A 19,419-nucleotide genomic window follows, 5' to 3' on the forward strand; every position below is an offset into this window, starting at 1 on the left:
AATGGTTTGTTCCTGCCCTAGGACTCGTCGTCGCACCACAGGATGCAGACCGGGGAGCTGTGAAGTCCCATGGTGGCCAAATGTCCGTTTTTTCTCGCTCTCTTTGTGGTCCATCTAAATACGCTCTTAAAGGCAGGCTGGCGTCGGGCCACACATGGCCTACCTTTTGTGGAGGGGCTTGCAGAAGTCGATACAGAGCTGGAAGGAGTCTATTAGCAGAGCCCGCAGCGGGGGAGTCCCTGTGATGTCCGAGCAAGGGAAAGTGACACGGAGTCTGTTTACAAGCCGAGGGCACCGGAAGACACCACTGCCTTTCTCCGAGGCGAAGCAGAAATGCCTCGGAGAAACGCAGTGGCGTTTTCGGATTCGGGGGCGTGTTTTGCTTTTCTCTCCTCTTGCCATTGGCTGGAGGAGATAATTAGAAAAGTAACGAAAAAACACGCCCCCGAATCCGAAAAGGACGGGGCCTGTTCGGAGTGACAAAGCCTCTTCTCCAATGGCTGGCCAGCATTCAAGAGGCCAGCCAATGGAGAACAGGGGAGAAGAGGGGCGGGTTCAAGCCCCTCTTCTCCAAAACATTAAATCTCCGACTTCCGGTTCTGCCTTCGGCAGACCGGACGGTCCTCGACCTAAAAACGAAAAAGTAAGGGATCTACTTATCAAGTATATATAATTATTCCGAAATATAACTAAATTTTGCTTTTGCCAAAGTGGTACTTTTGTACTCAACTGATTAAAAAGCACCTTACATATTTCAAACACTGATACATCAAACACAGAATCACAACAAAAAAACACAAAGTAACTGAAATATATACAAGAAGCACTATAATGGAACAAATAAAAAAAATAGCTAAAGGCGAGACTTACCTCAACTTCTTTTTCTGTTAGAGGTGGTGCGCTAAAATTAAACAAAATATAACGTTTAGAAATAAACTGCACCAAAGTATATTTGGGAACACAATATTTCATAGTTTCTACCACTAGATCAATTAAATATATGTGTTCAATTATATATCGGTTTATTTATTATATTTGTTAATTGGGTCAAGCAGCTAGAAAACGCCTCAGAGGGCTGGTTTCGTAACAATAGCGAAGACAGTTGCAGGAGTGCATTTTGACTGGAAAGAGTGTAGTCGCTACGCTTCAGGATCACGTCAACACTCAATTTTACACAATGGAAAAACCTTGGACCAGAGCATGTGGTGACCCATACCAAGTAGTGTATGGCCCATTAGCTTGACTGATCCTGGATATTAGACTGGTCACTGGCCTGAGGTTCAAGCATTTCCAAAGGAAGCATACTGAAGACAGGGCATACAATGGGATCATCAGTGCTCAATTTAAGCCAGGAAGAAAAAAGCTAGCAAAAGTGAACTAACAAGGCTGGGTGTTGGTTTAAAGAGGCATGGCATGGAATAAAGACTAAGCATCCTTGGTACTCGGCACCCTGGCATTTGATTGTACTGGATGAAGGCTTCCGAGTGAAGCAAAGAGCTGTGGCAAGTATTCTTTTAGCAATTATGCGGTTCAAATTTTTCAGGCAGACTAGAAGTCAAGCCGTATGGTTCTGGGCTTGATGGAGTTTGGAAAGATCCTTTTTAGAAAGCCCTGTAGAGACTGTGCTGTAGTAGTCTAGTCAAGAAAGACTACCACTAGAACCTGAGAAATTGTGTGGGGTGGAGTATTATGCAGCTAATACAGTACTCAGCAGCAAGACTCATATTCGTCATTCCCAGAAGGACCCACATCACACTCTATCTCAAGAAACTACATTGGCTTCCAATCCAGAAGAGATGGGGAACAACCTTTACAACGAAACTTTGACAACGCATGCAGTTACATCGCGGATTTTACAACGAACGCGATGTAACCACGCGATGCCATTACAACACAAGTCTTTACATCGACTTGCGCTAGATGGCGTGCTAACATTACAAATAGTGTAGTTTACTATCCCAACACCTTCCCTACTGTTAAGTGGACTGGAGTTGGAATAGTAAATTACGCTTTTCTAATGTTAGCACGCCATCTAGCGCAAGTCGATGTAAAGACTTGCGTTGTAATGGCATCGCGTGGTTACATCGGTTCGTTGTAAAAACCGCAATGTAACTGCACGCGTTGTAAACACACACGTTGTTACGTCATACATCCAGAAGAGATGCCAGTCCAAGATGCTGACCCACGCATACAAGGCCGTGCACAATGAAGGACCAGCATACATCAACAAATGTCTGACTGTCCACCAACCAACCAGACACCTTTGCTCTGCTTCCCTCTGCCTCGCAGACACACCACGAACCCAAAGAGCCAACAGCAGAGGATGCTCCTTCTCGCGCCTAGTAGGCAAAGCCTGGAACAGCCTCCCCCTGCACCTCAGGACCACATCATCACTCCAGCAATTCAGAAAAGAACTATAGACCTGAATGTTTTAATGACCAACACTCCATGCATCAGCAAAAGTGCTCCAGCTCCTTGAGACCCTTGGGGGTGATTTGCAACTCTATATAAATGTATGATTGATTGATGCAGTAAGGCTGGTTAGGCTTCACTATGTAATACTCTGCAACACCCCAAATAGGTCCTTTTGGATTCACACTAATAAATCCCTAGCTCAGTCCTGGTAGTGTGGAACAGAACAGTCGGGCTTTACTAGGGGAACAAGTGATAAGCATTTCCAGAGTACCACGATGGACATAAAGTATTTGACACGACTCAAAAGAAATCAACACCAATTTATAAAAATAAAGCATATTTTTATATAAATTTCAACACCACAATGAAGACAATCGGATGAGTTTAACTGGAGTTATGGATTTTGAAAGGAAGAATAAATCAGTGCATTTCACTCTTGCAAAACAATAACATTACGGTCAATGGGAAATCACACTAGGAACAATCAGTCGATTGCAGGTCGAGTTCAGTGGAAACCACTGGATGGGAAGGTGATGCGGGTCACAGGACCAGGGCTCGACAGTCAGTTGAATTTTACCTGGCTCATAGGGCCTGGGTGCATAGGTGTCCAGGCTGTCCCTGGTGCTGAAGTGGGAGTTGTGGGCTTGCTGGTTTTACTGCATAGACGATGCTGGTGAGGAAATGGGTGGAAAATCTTGAAAATGGGGCCACTATGGCATTGGGTTGAAGATGCTGCGAGGTTCCCTCGAGGTGCAGCGTCAAACAAAGGTAGTGGTAGCTGGACTGCCACCAACAAGTCTTGGCAGAGGCCAATTCCGCCTTGGGTTACTTTTACGCCCTGAAGTCTGGAGGAAAATGGTAGCCACCTGAAACTTGCTGGAGGTCAGCTCTATATTTTCGACAATGCACTAGACTTTTTTCTTTTGGATGATCCCTCTGCGGTCCTGATGGCCAGTGGTTCTTTGGTTACTGAAGAGTGCTTTACCTGCAAGCTGCAGGGGACTAGTACCTCTAGTTCAAGGGAGTTCTGGGGGTTGCCTTTGGCTTGCAGAGCAGTTCCTCTTTCCTGTGGAACCGGTCTTTGGTCTGTGACAAGACAGTCATATTTGTGCAGTTGCAAGGTGGTTGCCAAAGGTGCAGGATATTGTGCCTTTGCTTTGTATAGGTCCTGAAGTCGCAGACTCTGGTCTTTTCTTTGTCCCTGGAAGTAAGTTGTTCAAATCTGAGGTTCTGGTGCCAGGGGAGCCCCTTAAATCCTAGATTTAGGGGCATTAGAGATGTTGGTGCTAGAAGCCAATGGGCTTTTAGCCCCAGCAGCTAATACGCCCCTGAGGTGACCATTTCCTGTGGAGAGTGGCATCTTTTCCACCCAGAAGCCGCTATTCTAGCACGTTTACAAATTGAAGAACCCTTCTTCGGCTGTACAGACCAAGTAGCCCACCTTAGAGGTGTGGCTAACCTTCTGAAGGTGTACGCCTTCTATCAAATGTTCCCGCTTGCCCAGGTTACAAATGTGCCTGTGGCTGTGTGTTGGCTTTTTCCTCCTCTGGGCGGAAGCCTGATTTCCTTATAAGAGGTGATGGGGGCTTTGAAGCTCACCATCTTAATGTGCCACTTCACTAGCCATACTGTCAGGGACGGCGGTGGCATCTCCCGCCTCAGGAAGGCCTTTGTGTCTGCCTCCTGAGAGAGTTCATACCGACTGACAAGGTATCAGATTTCTGTCTTTGCGGAAGCAGCCGCAGGCTGTCAGCCAGGGTACAGGAAAAGGCTGGGGCAACCAGGTGGACGGCCTCAAAGGTAGAACCTGGGTACATGTCACATTAAATCTGACTTGAGGAAAACTTTGGGTTTGATGAGACAAGATGTTTGATACCAAACATGATGTCTTTCAGTGGGACCATAATAGAGCTGGCAACCTTGGGTGTCCGGGTGCAAACAACCCATGTTATATAGCTATGGTCATCCTGAACACTTATAGTAGCCCCTAACAGCAGGAGGCTACTATAGGGACATATAAGCTTGCACTTATATGTCCACACTGTAATATAAGTCACCCCGCCTCCAGGGCTTAGGGGGCCTACCTTAGGGCTGACTGGCCTATATTAAAAATAGTTCTGTGACCTTGCCACTCATGGGGCAAAATCGAGTTTGAGCAGTTTGCACTGCTCAGGGAGTCTGCAATGGCAGGTCTGCTCTCATCTGTTTTTGTGGGGCACTCAGGGTGGCACAATCAGTGTTTCAGGCCCTGGTGACCCCTTTAACTTCCATGCCCCAGGTAATATTGGTACCACTTACCAGGGACTTATAAGGGGGTTAAAGTCTTTGCCAATTGGGGTTACCAGTTAACATGTATCATATTTTAGGGAGAGAGCACTGGCACTGGGGCTTCGTTAGCAGGCTCCAGTGCACTTTCATAACCATCAGCATTGGAGAAAAAAGTGTGGGGGTGACCATACAAAAAGGGCAGTTTCCTACACAGTAAAAGAAGGGTCACACCAAATGATATACATGATATTTAATTAGTTGATTTTAATATAGTGCTATATACCAGATATGAGGTGTGTTGTATGGTGCATACAGCAATGCATTAATTGTGACAGTGATAGCCAACAGACAAACACCATACATTTAAGAAAAATAGCAGCTAAAACTCAGTTTTCAGAAACTACTGAAAACTGAACTGTTCAGGGTCATGTTTAACTGGACTCTAAGAAAGGGGTATCGATTGACATAATCAGACAGAGGTATTCACCTATGTGCAATCAATCAATTAATCAATCAATCAGGATTTGTAAAACGTGGCTCCATCACCCATGAGGGTCTTGAGGTGCTACCGGTTCTCCTATTGGTTCAACATCCAGGTCCGGAGGTCTTTCCTGAACTGCTGGAGCAATGTTGAGGCTCTGAGGTGCAGGGGGAGGTTATTCCAGACCTTAGTCGCCAGGTGGGAGAAGGAGCGGCCTCCCTAGTTCATCTGGCTGATTCGTCGGGTGTCTGCTCGGGAGAGGGATTCAAAGCGGAGTTTCCTGGTAGGTTGGCAAAAATTCATTTAATTGTTTAGGTAATTCAGTCATTCATTGTGTGGTGCCTTGTAAGCGTGGGTGAGCAGCTTGATTTGACACCTCTTCGCGACTGGTAGTCAGTGGAGTTTCCTGAGGTGAGGGGTGATGTGCGTCCATCTGGGGAGGTTGAGAAGGAGTCTGGATACTGTGTTCTAGATAGTCTGGAGTTTGTCATGAGTTGGGCGGTGATTCCTATGTAGAGGAGTTGCCGTAGTCTAGTCTGCTGGTGACGAGATCTTGCGTGACTGTTTGCCTGGTGTTGTTTAGGAGCCATCTGAAGACCTTCCTGAGAATTCGGCAGGTGAGGAAGCAAGTGGGAGAGATGGCACTGACCTGCTTCTTCAGCGATAGCTGGCTGTTGAGGATGATGCTATGGTTGCGGGCGTATTTGGTGGGTTTGAGGGTTGGCCCAGCATAGGTGGTCACCATTCGTTGTTCCAAAGGGTATCCTTGCTTTTCCCGGAGATGAGTACTTCTGTCTTGACAGTTTGAGGCAGCTGTTGTTCATCTAGGCGACCACGTCTTTCATGTATCTTTGAAACTTGTCCTTAGTGGTCATTGGGTCATTGGTCAGGGAGAGGATGAGTTGGGTGTTGTCGGCGTAGGAGATGATGTTGAGTCTGTGACTCCTGACAATGTTGACGAGGGGTGTCATGTATACGTTGAAGAGGGTTGGGCTGAGGGATGAGCCTTGAGGTACACCGCAACTGGTGTTCTTAGGGAGCGAGGAGTAAGGAGGGAGGATGACCTTCTGCATTTTTCCTGTGAGGTAGGATACGATCCATTTGAGGGCTGCTCCATGTATTACAACCTTATGGATTCTTTTGATCAGTGTGTGGTGGTAAGCATTGTCACAATCTACTGAGAGGTCAAGGAGAATAAAATCTTTATCATCCCCAATCGTATCTTTGCACAAATATTGAGAAACACTCCAGTGCAATACAAAACTAATGACAAATGAAAAAATACAAAAATAACTACATAAACAATGTAATGGGCACTGACACTTCTTGATTAGAATGATTGCAGCGGTACAATTTTGCATCAACATTTGCACTATTAGACAAATGCGATAAATATGTTTACATAAAACAACCAGTGCAAAAACAACATTTTGTTCCAGTAAGTCTGTCCAAATGTCAGAGCAAAATGGCACAAGGGAAATCTACAAAATGTAATGCACAATTGCACTAGGATGTAGCAAATCAGTATAATCCAGAATTGCACAGGCAAAATTGCACTGTGTTATTTACCCATTTGCCCCCTGGAATTACTTACCATATTCAGAGGTCTCACAACACAGCAGTGCAGGCGAAGCTGCTCCTTTTGTGCTGGGGTGGTACTGATTTTTTATGTTTGGCCCACAATTTGTAAACGTACAGCTGAGCTACAAAGGATGGATGCTGCATATTGTGCTGCTGTATCCTCACTAGATTAGAAGCACCAGTTTCTGAACTTCAGTCAAGTATTGGGATTTTAGTTTTTTTTTTAAATTGTTACACACTTGTAGTGAGCAACAAAAATGCCTTAGGACCAACACCAGGATGGTAGCACAGTTCAGATAATAGGTCTAATCAAGAAAGACTACCACCAGAACCTGAGACGTTGGGTGGGGATAGAGAATTCAGAAGAAGGCTCACCACAAGTTGGTAGACATGATATTTAATTAGTTGAGTTTGCAGTGTAATGACAAGGTTGCTTATCGGTAATCTTCATTACTCCATGTGCAGGTCTTACTCAATACACTATTTACAAGTGAGATGTAATCTCTGTCTCGCAGAACCTATTCCCTACCTGACAAAAATGGTACACCCAATATGGCAGCCATTACCTCGTCATCTGTCTTCCTCGATCCAGTCCTAACATGAGACCATGCCCAAGAATAAATGATTGGTTATTTTATCTGCATTTATAGTAAAAAAAATAAAGAGAAAGTTTGATGAGTGATGAATAAATGTATCCCCTTCAGGTCTGGTAGCAGACAGTATTCTACTGATAATTTACAGGACATGAAAGGAATTGAATAAAATCCTCAACATTTTTCATGTTGAGCAACGGAGGTTATGGCTGCTTTCTGGATTAACATCTGAATCCCAGCAAGAACAGCCTGTTGACGTAGGGAGACTGTGAGAAGAGGAATCTGTAGAAAGTCTGAAGAAATAAAAAGACAGGCCTGTCCTATCTGTTTATGTGTGGAGTTCTCCTCCATGAATGCTGAGTCCCTGCAATTGTAAACTTACTATTAACTTGTAGTTTGTGAATAGCAAAGTGTTGTTTACCTTTGTGAATCAGGACCAGAAAGGTGAAAGCAAGCCTTTTGTGCAGTTCATTTACACCATTCGGTTTACGGGGCACAAAAACACCTCGTCACAAATAACATTAACTCCGTCCATTGCATTTGTTTTAGTTCCAGATTAGGAAATTTGTGGGAAAAATGGGTAGTAACGGTGCAAACAGATTTTGTGGATGTTTTGCAAGGGTAATTATATGATATTTAACTTGATTTTTGGGCAGTAGGTGCCTTTGCAAACAAGAGCAAATGCAATTTATAGTCAGCTCCTAATGGGCGCTAATGTTAAATCAGTGCAAATATTTCTCATGTTGGTTTAAGTCCAACGTGCCGCCTAGTCTTAAAGAACCGATGACATCAACCAGAAGTCCCTGTGAGTCTCAAGTATATTAACTTTATTAAAACCTAATTATCTATGAGATATAAATGTCAACAATAAACTCGTACACATCCCATATATGTTTGGTTTTTATTACTGTTGGAAGCAATTTTATGTTTTTCAGCAAAATACATACTACAAGCCAGAGATTCATATTTATTGGGAACACGTCATGCATTACTGCCTTTGAACCTGGCAAGATAACTGCTACATTGCACTGAAGGGGGAGTCTGTCTAGCCTGACGCTGAGGGCTAGGAATCTCATCTATTAGATTGTAATGGGTATTTGATTGTTGTCATTTATCTTCTGTTCCTATAAAAGTATATTTTGCAGTGATTCCAAAGCAAAACATTTTTAAATAAATATTTGGCATTGTTGTTCCTGCTATTCAGTGGCTCGCGAAGCTCTTCCTAGGCCAAATAGATGTGATTTAAATCCGAGATCATGGGGTGTATCCACCAACGCACTTTAGAGAACGTAATGTAGTTCTCGTTTCACGTACTGTTACACGTCTAACTCTCTATCAGTAAAGGTGACCAGAGGTCACAGTCCTACTTGTTCTAACAGTTTATGACTACTTCCCTCATGTTCCAACTTTACTGCTATTCACAAAGACACGTGAGAGTACGAATAGGACATCATATGATGCAGTGTACAGTTAACAAATATTTACATGAGTGCAAAACAAGCTGATCCGAGGTCACGATTTTCATGCAGCTGTTCCAAAACAAAAAAAAAATGTAAACTATACGAAGCTGCATTTTTTTCCAGAGAAATGTGTAAAAATATATAACTATTTGCAACGTCATACACCCCTATCTTCCTCATTAATTGCAGCTCACAATTATTTTGCAAAGGAGAAAGGAAATTTAAACCGATAAGTTGATACATCATTTATTATGATGTCCTATTGATGCCTTCTTCTTTGTGTGTGCCAAAGAACAGAAAAGGCGCCCCACACTAAATTATAACAATTGATTCACTGAGTCTCTGTACACCCTGGACGGTACACCACCGCCCCCCCCCCCCCCCCCCCTGACCACGCCTGCGCGTAATCTGCTTCCCTCCCCTTCACCGCAGGTTCCATTGAATGCTTTGCGCACCTACCTTCCAGGAAGAGATTTGTTCACTCGTAACTTTCGCAGCAATAAATCCGAAATATTGGGCATGCTGTCAGTGTTTCCGTTAACTTTTCCCTCTTCTTCCTCAGTGGACAAAGGAGAAACCGGAGAAGGACCTGAGGGAAATTTTACAACATAACATTTTAATTATTAAGCTCAGGTGAAATCAGGTACAGGAGTAAAAAACACTTTCAACATTAATCGGCTTTAAAACAGACGTGCTAATGTACCCAGACTCTCCATCGTTTACGTTACGTCCTCACAGCGTCATTCTTAAGTGTTCATCCTGACAAGTGCTCTCTGGTCACCAGAGAACAGTCGGCGATCTGCCTTTCACCAAGGAGAATGCAGCTTTCTTCATTTTATTTTCCGAAAAAGAAGCTGCCAATACTATTTTAATGTTCATATTAATGAGAAGTGAATATAGACCTGTATTCTCCATGCCTCCACTCCTTTTGCTGTCTTTGGAGTGGATTTCCTTTTCCGCGAGGAAAAGACGTAGGCAATACGTGCCTGGAGATAAGCCACCACTGGACCAAAACAGTGGGCTGGGGCGTCCTGTTTGAGACCGCTGGCGGCTTATCCATCCTGGCAGAGCTCTCCTCGTGGTGCATGGGCCTTCTATAGGCTGAAGCAGAGTCAATGGACACAGCAGACTCAAGTAAAATACCAAAAGTTTCAATAAAAGAGCCATGCTTGATTTCTGTTGCTCAGCTAGCATTCCTAAAACAAGCATTTGCAATGCAATAAGTCTCGCATTCACACAAGTTTGAGCTATTGGCATTGCTAATGATAATGCCTTTTATTTCTGTTTTGGGTTTTAAAACATAAATAAAATGCATTGTCATTTACAATACGAATAGCTTAAACTCTCGCAAATATGAGACCTATTGCATTGCAATAAAGGGCCTTCTCAACCGCTTGTTAGATTGTAAATATCAGAGGAAGAGACTGGCCTGCAACGTCTTCAAAGTAGTGATAAATAGTGCAGTGAAGAAGATGTGTAAGTGTTGTAAATTACACAGACACAAAGTGTGAAGTGAGAGTTACAATTGATCCGAGGTATAAACACTAACAAAGTGTTCAAAAATCTTTCGCTCTGGGATTACACTGTCACGGCTCTGGAGGAAGAGCATGAGGGGGGGGGGCTATTTCCTGCGCTCTCCGTGATTTGAGTGTGCAGTGTGGCATTGCGTAATGTCATTGCTATCTTTGGCCTAATAAAAAACACTCCAGCTGTAGTAGGGCCCTAGCTTCTCCTCCTAGTGCAGGGCGGGCTGTGCTTTATGGCAGGTATGGAGGGAGGAAGGGATGGTCTCGTCTGCAGCTCCGGCCTCGTGCAGTACTTCTGCTATTACTAGTGAGCGAGAGGCGCTGAGGTTGTGGTATTGGTGGTATTGGTGGCACTGGTGGTGGTGGTATTGGTGGTGGTGGTATTAGAGGTGGTGGTGGTATTAGAGGTGGTGGTATTGGTGGTGGTGGTATTGGTGGTGCTTGTATTGGTGGCAGTATTGGTATTGATGGTGGTGGTATTGGTGGTGGTATTGGTGATTGTGGTATTGGTGGTGGTGGTGTTATTGGTAATGGAGGTATTGGTGTGGCGGTGGTATTGGTGGTAGTGGTGTTGGTGCTGGTGGTGTGGTATTGGTGGTGGAGGTATTGGCGGTGGGGATGGTGGTGGTATTGGTGGTGGTGGTGGTATTGGTATTGGTGGTGGTGGTGGTATTGATATTGGTGGTGGTATTGGTGGTGGTAGCATTGGTGGTGGTAGCATTGGTGGTGGTATTGGTGGTGGTGGTATTGGTGGTGGTGGTATTGGCAGTGGGGATGGTATTGGTGGTGGTATTGGTGGTAGTATTGGTGGTGGTAGTGGTGGTATTGATGGTGGTGATATTGGTGGTGGTATGGGTGGTGGTACTGGTGGTGGTATTGGTGGTGGTAGTATTGGTGGTGGTGGTATTGGCGGTGGTGTATTGGTGGCGGTATTGGTATTGGTGGTGGTGGTATTGGTATTGGTGATGGTGGCATTGCTGGTGGTGGTGGTATTGGTGGTGTTGGTGGTATTGGTGGTGGTGGTATTGGTGGTGGTGGTATTGATATTGGTGGTGGTATTGGTGGTTGTGGTATTGGTGGGGGTTGTATTGGTGGTGGTGGTGGCATTGGTGGTGGTATCGGTGATGGTGGTATAAGTGGAGGTGGTAGTATTAGTGGTGGTATTGGTGGTGGTGGTATTGGTGGTGGTACTGGTGGTGGTGGCATGTGTGGTGGTATTGGCGGTGGTGGTATTGGTGGTGGAGGTGTTGGTGGTGGTATTGGTGGTGGTGGTATTGGTGGTGGTGGAATTGGAGTTGGTGGTATGGGTGGGGGTATTTGTGGTGGTAGTACTGATGGCATTGATATTGTTGGGATTGGTGGTGGTGGTATTGGTGAAGGTATTGGTGGTATTGGTGGTGTTGGTGATGCTGGTGGTATTCGTGGTGATGGTATGGGTGGCGGTGGTGGTATTGGTGGTGGTTGTATTGGTGGTGGTGGTAGTGGTGATGGTAGTGGTGGTATTGGTGGTGGTGGTATTGGGTGGGTGTATTAGTGATGGTATCGGTGGTATTGGTGGTGGTATCTGTGGTGATGATGGTATCGGTGGTATTGGTGGTGGTGGTATTGGTATTGGTGGTATTGGTGGTGGTATTGGTGGTGGTATTGATATTGGTGGTGGTATTGGTGGTGGTGATATTGGTGGTGATGATATTGTTAGCAGTGGTGGTATTGGTAGTGGTGGTGGTATTGGTGGTGGTATAGGTGGTGGTATTGATGGTGGTTATATTGGTGGTGGTGGTATTGTTGGTAGTGGTGGTATTGGTAGTGGTGGTGGTGGTATTTGTGGTGGAGGTGGTGGTATTGGTGGTGGTGGTATGGGTGGTGGTATTGGTGGTGGTGGTATTGGTGGTGGTGTTGGTGGAATTGGTATTGATGGGATTGGTGGTGGTATTAGTGGTGGTACTGGTGGTGGTATTCGTGGTGATGGTATGGGTGGTGGTTGTGGTATTGGTGGTGGTGTTAGTGGTGGTGGTGGTGGTATTGGTGGTGGTGGTATTGTTGGTGATTTTGGTGGTAGTGGTATTGGTGGTGGTATTGTTGTTGGTGGTATTGGTATTGCTGGTATTGGTGGTGGTGGTGGTGGTATTGGATTGGTGGTGGTGGTATTGGTGCTTGTGGTTGTGTTGGTACTGGTGGTGGTGGTATGGGTGGTGTTGGTGTTGGTGCTATTGGTGGTAGTGGTAATCGTGGTATTGGTGGTGGTGGTATTGGTGGTGGTATAGGTTGTGATAGTATTAGGTGGTGGTATTAGTGGTGGTATTGGTGGTGGTATTGGTGGTGGTGGTATTGGTGGTAGTGGTATTAGTGGTGGTGGTATTCGTGGTGGTGGTGGTATTGGTGGTGTTGGTGGTATTGGTATTGGTGATGGTAGTGGTGGTAGTATTGGTGGTGGTATTGGTGGTGGTAGTTGTATTGGTGGTGGTATTGGTGGTGGTGGAATTGGTGGTGGTGATATTGTTGGTGGTAGGTGGTGGAGGTGGTGATGGTATTGATGGTGGTGGTATTGGTGGTGGTGGTATTGTGGTGGTGGTATTGACAGTGGTGGTATTGGTGGTGGTGGTATGGGTGGTGCTATTGGTGGTGGTGGTGGTGGTATTGGTGGGATTCGTATTGGTGGGATTGGTGGTGGTATTGGTGGTGGTATTGGTGGTGGTGGTGGTATTGGTGGTGATGGTATGGGTGGTGGTATTGGTGGTGGTGGTGGTGGTGGTGGTGGTATTGGTGGTGGTGGTATTGATATTGGTGGTGGTATTGGTGGTTGTGGTATTGGTGGTGGTGGTATGGGTGGTGGTATTGGTGGCGGTAATGGTGGTGTTATTGGTGGGATTCGTATTGGTGGGATTGGTGGTGGGATTGGTGGTGATGGTATTGGTGGTGGTATTGGTGGTGGTGGTGGTATTGGTGGTGATGGTATGGGTGGTGGTGGTATTGGTGGTGGTGGTAGTGGTGGTGGTGGGGATACTGGTGGTGGTGGTGGTATTGATGGTAGTGGTTATGGTGGTGGTATTGTTGTTGGTGGTATTGTTATTGCTGGTATTGGTTGTGGTGGTATTGGTATTGACAGCGGTATTGGTGGTGGTGTTGGCATTGGATTGATGGTGATAGTATTGGTGGTGGTGGTGGTATTGGATTGGTGGTGGTGGTATTGGTATTGGTAGTGGTGTTATTTGTATTGGTGGTGTTATTGGTATTGGTGGAAGAGGTGGTATTGGTGGCTGTATTGGCTGTGGTGGTATTGGATGGTGGTATTAGTGGTGGTATTGGTGGTGGTATCAGTGGTGGTGGTTGTATTGGTTTTGTTGGTGGTGTTATTGGTGTTGGTGGTATTGTTGGTGGTGCTGGTATTGGTAGTGGTGGTGGTATTGGTGGTGGTAATTGGGGTATTGGTGGTGGTGGTATTGGTGGTGGTAGTGGTGTTGGAGGTGGTGGTATTGGTGGTGGTCTTGGTGGTGGTGTATTGGTGGTGGTCATATTGGTGGTGGTGGCACTGGTGGTGGTGTTGGTATTGGTGGTGGTGGTATTTGTATTTGTGGTGGTAGTGGTGGTGGTATTGATGGTGGTGGTATTGATGGTATTGGTGGTGGTGGTATTGGTGGTGGTGGTATTAGCGCTGGTGGTATTGGTATTGGTGATGGTGGTGGTGCTATTGGTATTGGCAGTGGTATTATTGGTGGTATTGGGGGTGGTGGTATTGGTGGTGGTGGTATTGGTGGTGGTGGTATTGGTGGTAATGATATTGGTGGTGGTGGTATTGGTGGAGGTGGTGGTATTGGTGGTGGTAGTGGTATTGGTGGTGGTGGTATTGGTTGCGGTGGAATTGGTGGTGGTATTGGTGGTGGTGGTATTAGTGGTGTTTCTGGTGGTCGTAGTGGTGGTGGTATTGGTGGTGGTGGTATTGTTGTTGGTGGTAGTATTGGTAATATTGGTGGTGATGGAGGTGGTGGTATTAGTGGTGGTGGAGGTGGTGGTATTGCTGGTGGTATTGAAGGTTGTGGTGGTATTGGTGGTGATATTGGTGGTATAGGTGGTGGTGGTATTGGTGATGTTATTGGTGGTGGTATTGATGGTGGTGGTGGTATTGGTGGTGATAGTGGTGGTATTGGTGGTGGTGGTATTGGTGGTGTTATTGGTGGTGGTGGTAATGGTGGTGGTGGTATTGGTGGTGGTGGTGGTATTGGTGGTGATGTTGTTGTTAATAAAACTGGCTTTTAAAAACAACCTGTCAGGTGGCTTTAGTGCAGATGACATGTAACACAGATGTGCTGTTGTCAGCTTCAGCCCATTAGCACACGATGATGTGCTACCTGGAATCCACGTGTCTTAATGTGCTAATCATTTCTAAATCCAATTTATTTGGGGGGTTGAAACAGACACAAGATAATGCCAGGTTAAAGTGATTGAAAGCAGGCGGGTGTGTAATGGGGGCTGCCATGCTGCCTAAATAAAACAAGCGGTTTTAGCTGAAGCATCGCATGTCCGGCTTGCAGTAAGAGAAGCTCAATAAAGGAAACAGTGCTTGGAGACTAAATAACAGGTCCTGTGTAACAACCGAAGTAAAGGGGCCAGTAGCCATGGGAGTTTACAAATGAACATGAGAAGGGGGACAAGGAGCTGGATGTAAGTCCAGTGGCTTGGACTCCCGAGTCGTAGATAAGTTAATAAAGAGAGTCACTGTTCCTGAGATCAGAATTAGAAGAAAGGGTCAGTCGTTTTTGAAAGGTGGAGAAGAGTAGGAGAGACTCTTACTTGATCCCCTCACACACCCCGAAGGATGGCATGCTTTATCATCGGGCGATGCTCCTCGTTGGGCCAGCGCTGCAATGCCCTACAGGTCTCCCGAAGGATCACTTTATAGGTGATCTTTTATAGAGCTAGCCGTAAGGTGTGTGCCGGTCTGTGTGAAGTGTTATGTGAAGCCTAAAACTGAAAAATGACTAGAGGGTATCTGTGGTAACTAATTTAATCAGGGTGATCCCTCTGTCATAGGTAAAATGTTCTGTGCTGCGCGAGAGTAGTTATGACCCTCAGTAGCTAAAAGGGGGTAAGGTCGACATGTTTAACTTTATAGAATGGTCTCAGGAGGAGATCCTATGCGCTTCTTCAGGGTCATAGGGAAGTAAGAGGGATTGTGCGGTGGCCTTATTGAAATGAAAGCGCCACTGCAATGGACCCAAACAGTTGTCCTTATCTAAAATGACAAAAAAGGGAAAGAAAGAAAAACAGATAATTCAAAATTCAACGAAGTAAGGTCATGTCAGTGCAAACTCGAGGTCCCTAATTGGTGGACCACAGTATTATAATATGAGAGAGAGCCACAAGTTAAGGTTGTCACATGTAGATTTGTTAGGCAAATAGGTAAATAAACATATTAATGAGTTTCGTCGAGCAAAATAAAATTAAAATAAAACATGACTGATGAATCATCTAGTCACGAGCAATACCCATGGTGTACAAGTTGACTTACACTGCCCCATTAGATATCAGGATAGAGGGGGGGCAGGCTGTGGTAGAGGTTGATCATGTCATGACCATCAAGACCATAACAGTGGTAGTGATAAATTAGCCAGTTCCCATTGATGGCAAACCCTTTAATACACACAGTGATAGTAGGTAGGGGTAGCAGGGATAGAAAGTGGAAGGAAAATGGCTGAGGGCAGCTTATCTATTCAAAGTTGGGCAGGATGTTCCATAAGCCATAGCGAGAGGAAGATTGCCATCCCCATCTACATAACAGAGAGGTATTATTGCCGCACTCACCAGTGGACTCATAGCATATGTATGCATGAGGAGGAAGTGTGTTGATACTCATCACACTTGTCTAGCTACTGAGGGCCATAACTGCTCTTGTGCAGCACATAACCTTTTACCTATGACAGAGGGATCATCCTCATTAAAATAGTCTACCACAGATACCCTCTAGTCATTTTTAAGTTTTACGCTTCACTTAACACTGCACACATACCCGCACACACCTTACAGCTTGCTCTATAAAAGATCTCCGATAAAGTGAACCTTCAGGGGACCCGCAGGCATTGCAGTGCCGGCCTACGAGGAGCATCACCCGATGATGCAGCATGACATCCTACGGGGTGTGTGAGGGCATCAAGTAAGATTCTCTCTGACTCTTCTCCACCTTTCAAAAACGACTGACCCTTTCTTCTAATTCCTATCTCAGGAACCGTGGCTCTCTTTAGTAACTTAGGTTACAAATGAAGACAAGGCCGTACTAAGGAAGGACTAACAAGCCTATTGACGAATCCGAAGGCAGCATTTACGAAAGACAATGACACAAGCCAATAAAAATATGGGTGGAGAATGGGTGCGGCTACAGCAGTCTTGCAGAGTGAGGAGGGCATGCGCGCTGCAGCTAGGCTCGACCTAAAAAAGGCTTTTCTGCGACTAAATGTATGATGTAACCATACAATAAATGACATGGTTTCAATGCACATAATAATTAATTTAAGTTAAGATAACGATAATTTTTAATCATCTCTGCAATTGTTTATCAAACTTGAAAACTGGTTAATTAGCAATTTACTTTAATCATCATTTTAAAAGAAGACTATTTACAGCATGCAGTGACGATAAATGGTAAAAATTGACATCATAGACTTGCTGTAGCAAAGCATGGCACACATGTCATAGGGATGAAGGGCACAAGTGAAAGTGTCATCTACACTTCTAGGTTTGGGCTGCTCTCTTAGCCAAGAAGGGCCTCAAGGTCAGTTTTTATTTTTTATTTGAAACACACTTGTAATTGTGTACAAAAGATAAAACAATCACTTATACATGATAAGAATGAACTAATATTTTGTAATGAGCCCTAGTAAGTTAAGAGTGGACAGCCAGATGTCGGTGGGTATTAGCTATATAGGGTATTTTTTTTCATGAGGCTTTAAGGGGCGACGCCAAAAGAAGCCGCGCATTGGCACCAGGGTTTTGAGGCATGAGGTGCCAACTACGCCCCATTTATGGTTGTTTATTTCTACCCAACCCCTGGGAGGGAATGGGCCCAATTTCCCCAGCTTGCATTAGGGTCATTTGTACCCTTGCTACACCACTACTGTTAACCACTTATGCATCAGGGCCCTTTAGACTACTACACTCTAGTTGGAAAAACCAAGCATTCACTTGGTCCCCTTGATTCTCCAACAGCGGCTTGGCTGAGCATTCAGGGTTTACTTCAGGAGGTGGCAAAACGTTAGTGTAGGAAATGACCGTTTTTTGCATGGTGTACCCTCAGATGTTTGCCTTGGCTGTTTTTGTTGGCTGTAGAACTCTGGGAAAGAAAGCAAAAGACACACAATTGATGGCCAAAATGCAGAACAAATCAAAACATTTACCCCCAGTCAAGAGATCTGGGCCAAATCCATAATTCTTTTGCCCACCATGCCACCCCAGTTTAGACCTGGTCATATGCAAATCAGTCTTGACCCTGTGCCTCATGGGAACAGTCCAACCCAAACTGCGTAGCCAGGTAATCCCTGCACCGGAAACAAGCATCCTAGGATCAGTTTCCGGGTTTCACCCCTCATCAACCAGGATAGCTTGAATCCAGTGGCACAGTGAGCCTAGGACCCACATCTGGGCACACCTGGCACACTTAGGGCGAAAAAGCAAAAGACACACAATTGATGGACGGAATGCAGAACAAATCAAAACATTCACCCCCAGTGAAGAGATCTGGACCAAATCCATCATTGTTTGCTCACCATTCCATCCCAGTTTAGACCTGACAATATGCAAATCAGTCTTGACTCTGTGCCTCATGGGAAAAGACTGGGTTTAGTTAAAGGTGGAGATAAGTGAGTAATGAACTGGATTCAAGCTATCCTCACTGATGAGGGGTGAAACCCTGAAACCGGTCCTAGGTTGCTTGTTTCTAGTCCAGGGAGGACCTGGCCTGGCAGTTCGGGCTGGACTGTTCCCATTTGGCGCAGGGTCAAGAGTGTAAGTTAAATGACAATAGTGGATTGCAGCACTACAATGACATTGTAAAACATAGCTTTGGGCCTACTATGGTTACCTGGCTAAATTAACTTTTAAACTGCAAATTTACCTGTCAAAATAAACACTTTTGACATGTTACAACCTTCATTTTAAATATTAATCAGTCATCCTTATGTAGACCGTACTGCTCTTAAGGCAGGGAGCATGCTACTTACAATTAGGACATTTCCAAATTTAATATTAAATATATGCTAACAATATAAAAGCTTTAAAGGGTATTTAGACTGTTGCAAGGCTGACTGTTCCATAGACAAACACTGGGAGGCAATATTAAATAATAATACTTTCTCTGTCTAGGAAACAACTAGAAATGTCATTCTTGAACTCTGTAATATTAATTAAATGCCCAGTTCACCGGTGACATTGGATATTTAATCAAAATTGAGGAAAAAGGTACTTTGAGGTAGTTATCTTTCTCCTGCCTAAAGTCCTCAAGTGCTCAAAGTTTGAATGGGGTGTGACAACTACTCCCAAAGGAAAAAACAAATGCTTGGGTGTGGGGAGGTGTGTCTGTACTTTTGGCAGAATGGCCATTCGTGCAATATCCAAGAACTTAAGTATCTTCAGGCAAGGGAAGGCCTTCCCTACCCCAGGCAGATGTCAGGTGACCCCTGCACATGCCCCTCCCCTTGTCCCTCGAGTCAGCCAGGCTTCAATCACAGTGTATAGGGAGCTAGCCCCAGAATGGGTTTGAAATTACCACAAAGGAGGCGATGTTCATTTCACTGGCTACACCAATGAGGTGGAAACATAGGCTCTACACAAGGGGGTAAGGATTTCACTATCTTGGATTTAGGCAGAAAGGGGCACTATGGGATTGTTTGCTATAGGTCATACAGGAAATGCTGCAAAAGTGGGTAGAGGTATCCCTGGGAACATTTACCCAATTGCTTAGGGAGGAGCCAGGAGTCACCCACACTCACAAGCTGGTGAAAGGCATACATTTGGCATCCCCTGTACCCTCTTTAGAATAATACTGGACCTGTGGATGGCCAAAAGAGGAATGAACCTACTGCCTGAAGCATAAGAAGATCCCTGAAGGA

The 19,419-nt window shown here is 45.0% G+C and overlaps 1 protein-coding gene across 3 annotated transcripts in view; it reads right to left on the reverse strand.

The window, feature by feature from the left end:
* IRAG1 (inositol 1,4,5-triphosphate receptor associated 1) overlaps positions 1–19,419 on the reverse strand; it is an 857,666-nt gene that overhangs the window by 87,014 nt on the left and 751,233 nt on the right. For all 3 annotated transcript variants that reach the window (XM_085648179.1, XM_085648178.1, XM_085648180.1), the window contains 2 exons: positions 9,258–9,387; positions 871–901 (listed from right to left, as the gene is read on the reverse strand). In XM_085648179.1, coding sequence (XP_085504305.1) covers positions 871–901; positions 9,258–9,387 — 161 coding nt within the window. The remainder of the gene's footprint in view (positions 1–870; positions 902–9,257; positions 9,388–19,419) is intronic.

The sequence above is a fragment of the Triturus cristatus genome, chromosome 3_2 (assembly GCF_964204655.1).
Source record: "Triturus cristatus chromosome 3_2, aTriCri1.1, whole genome shotgun sequence".
Classification (NCBI taxonomy): domain Eukaryota; kingdom Metazoa; phylum Chordata; class Amphibia; order Caudata; family Salamandridae; genus Triturus; species Triturus cristatus.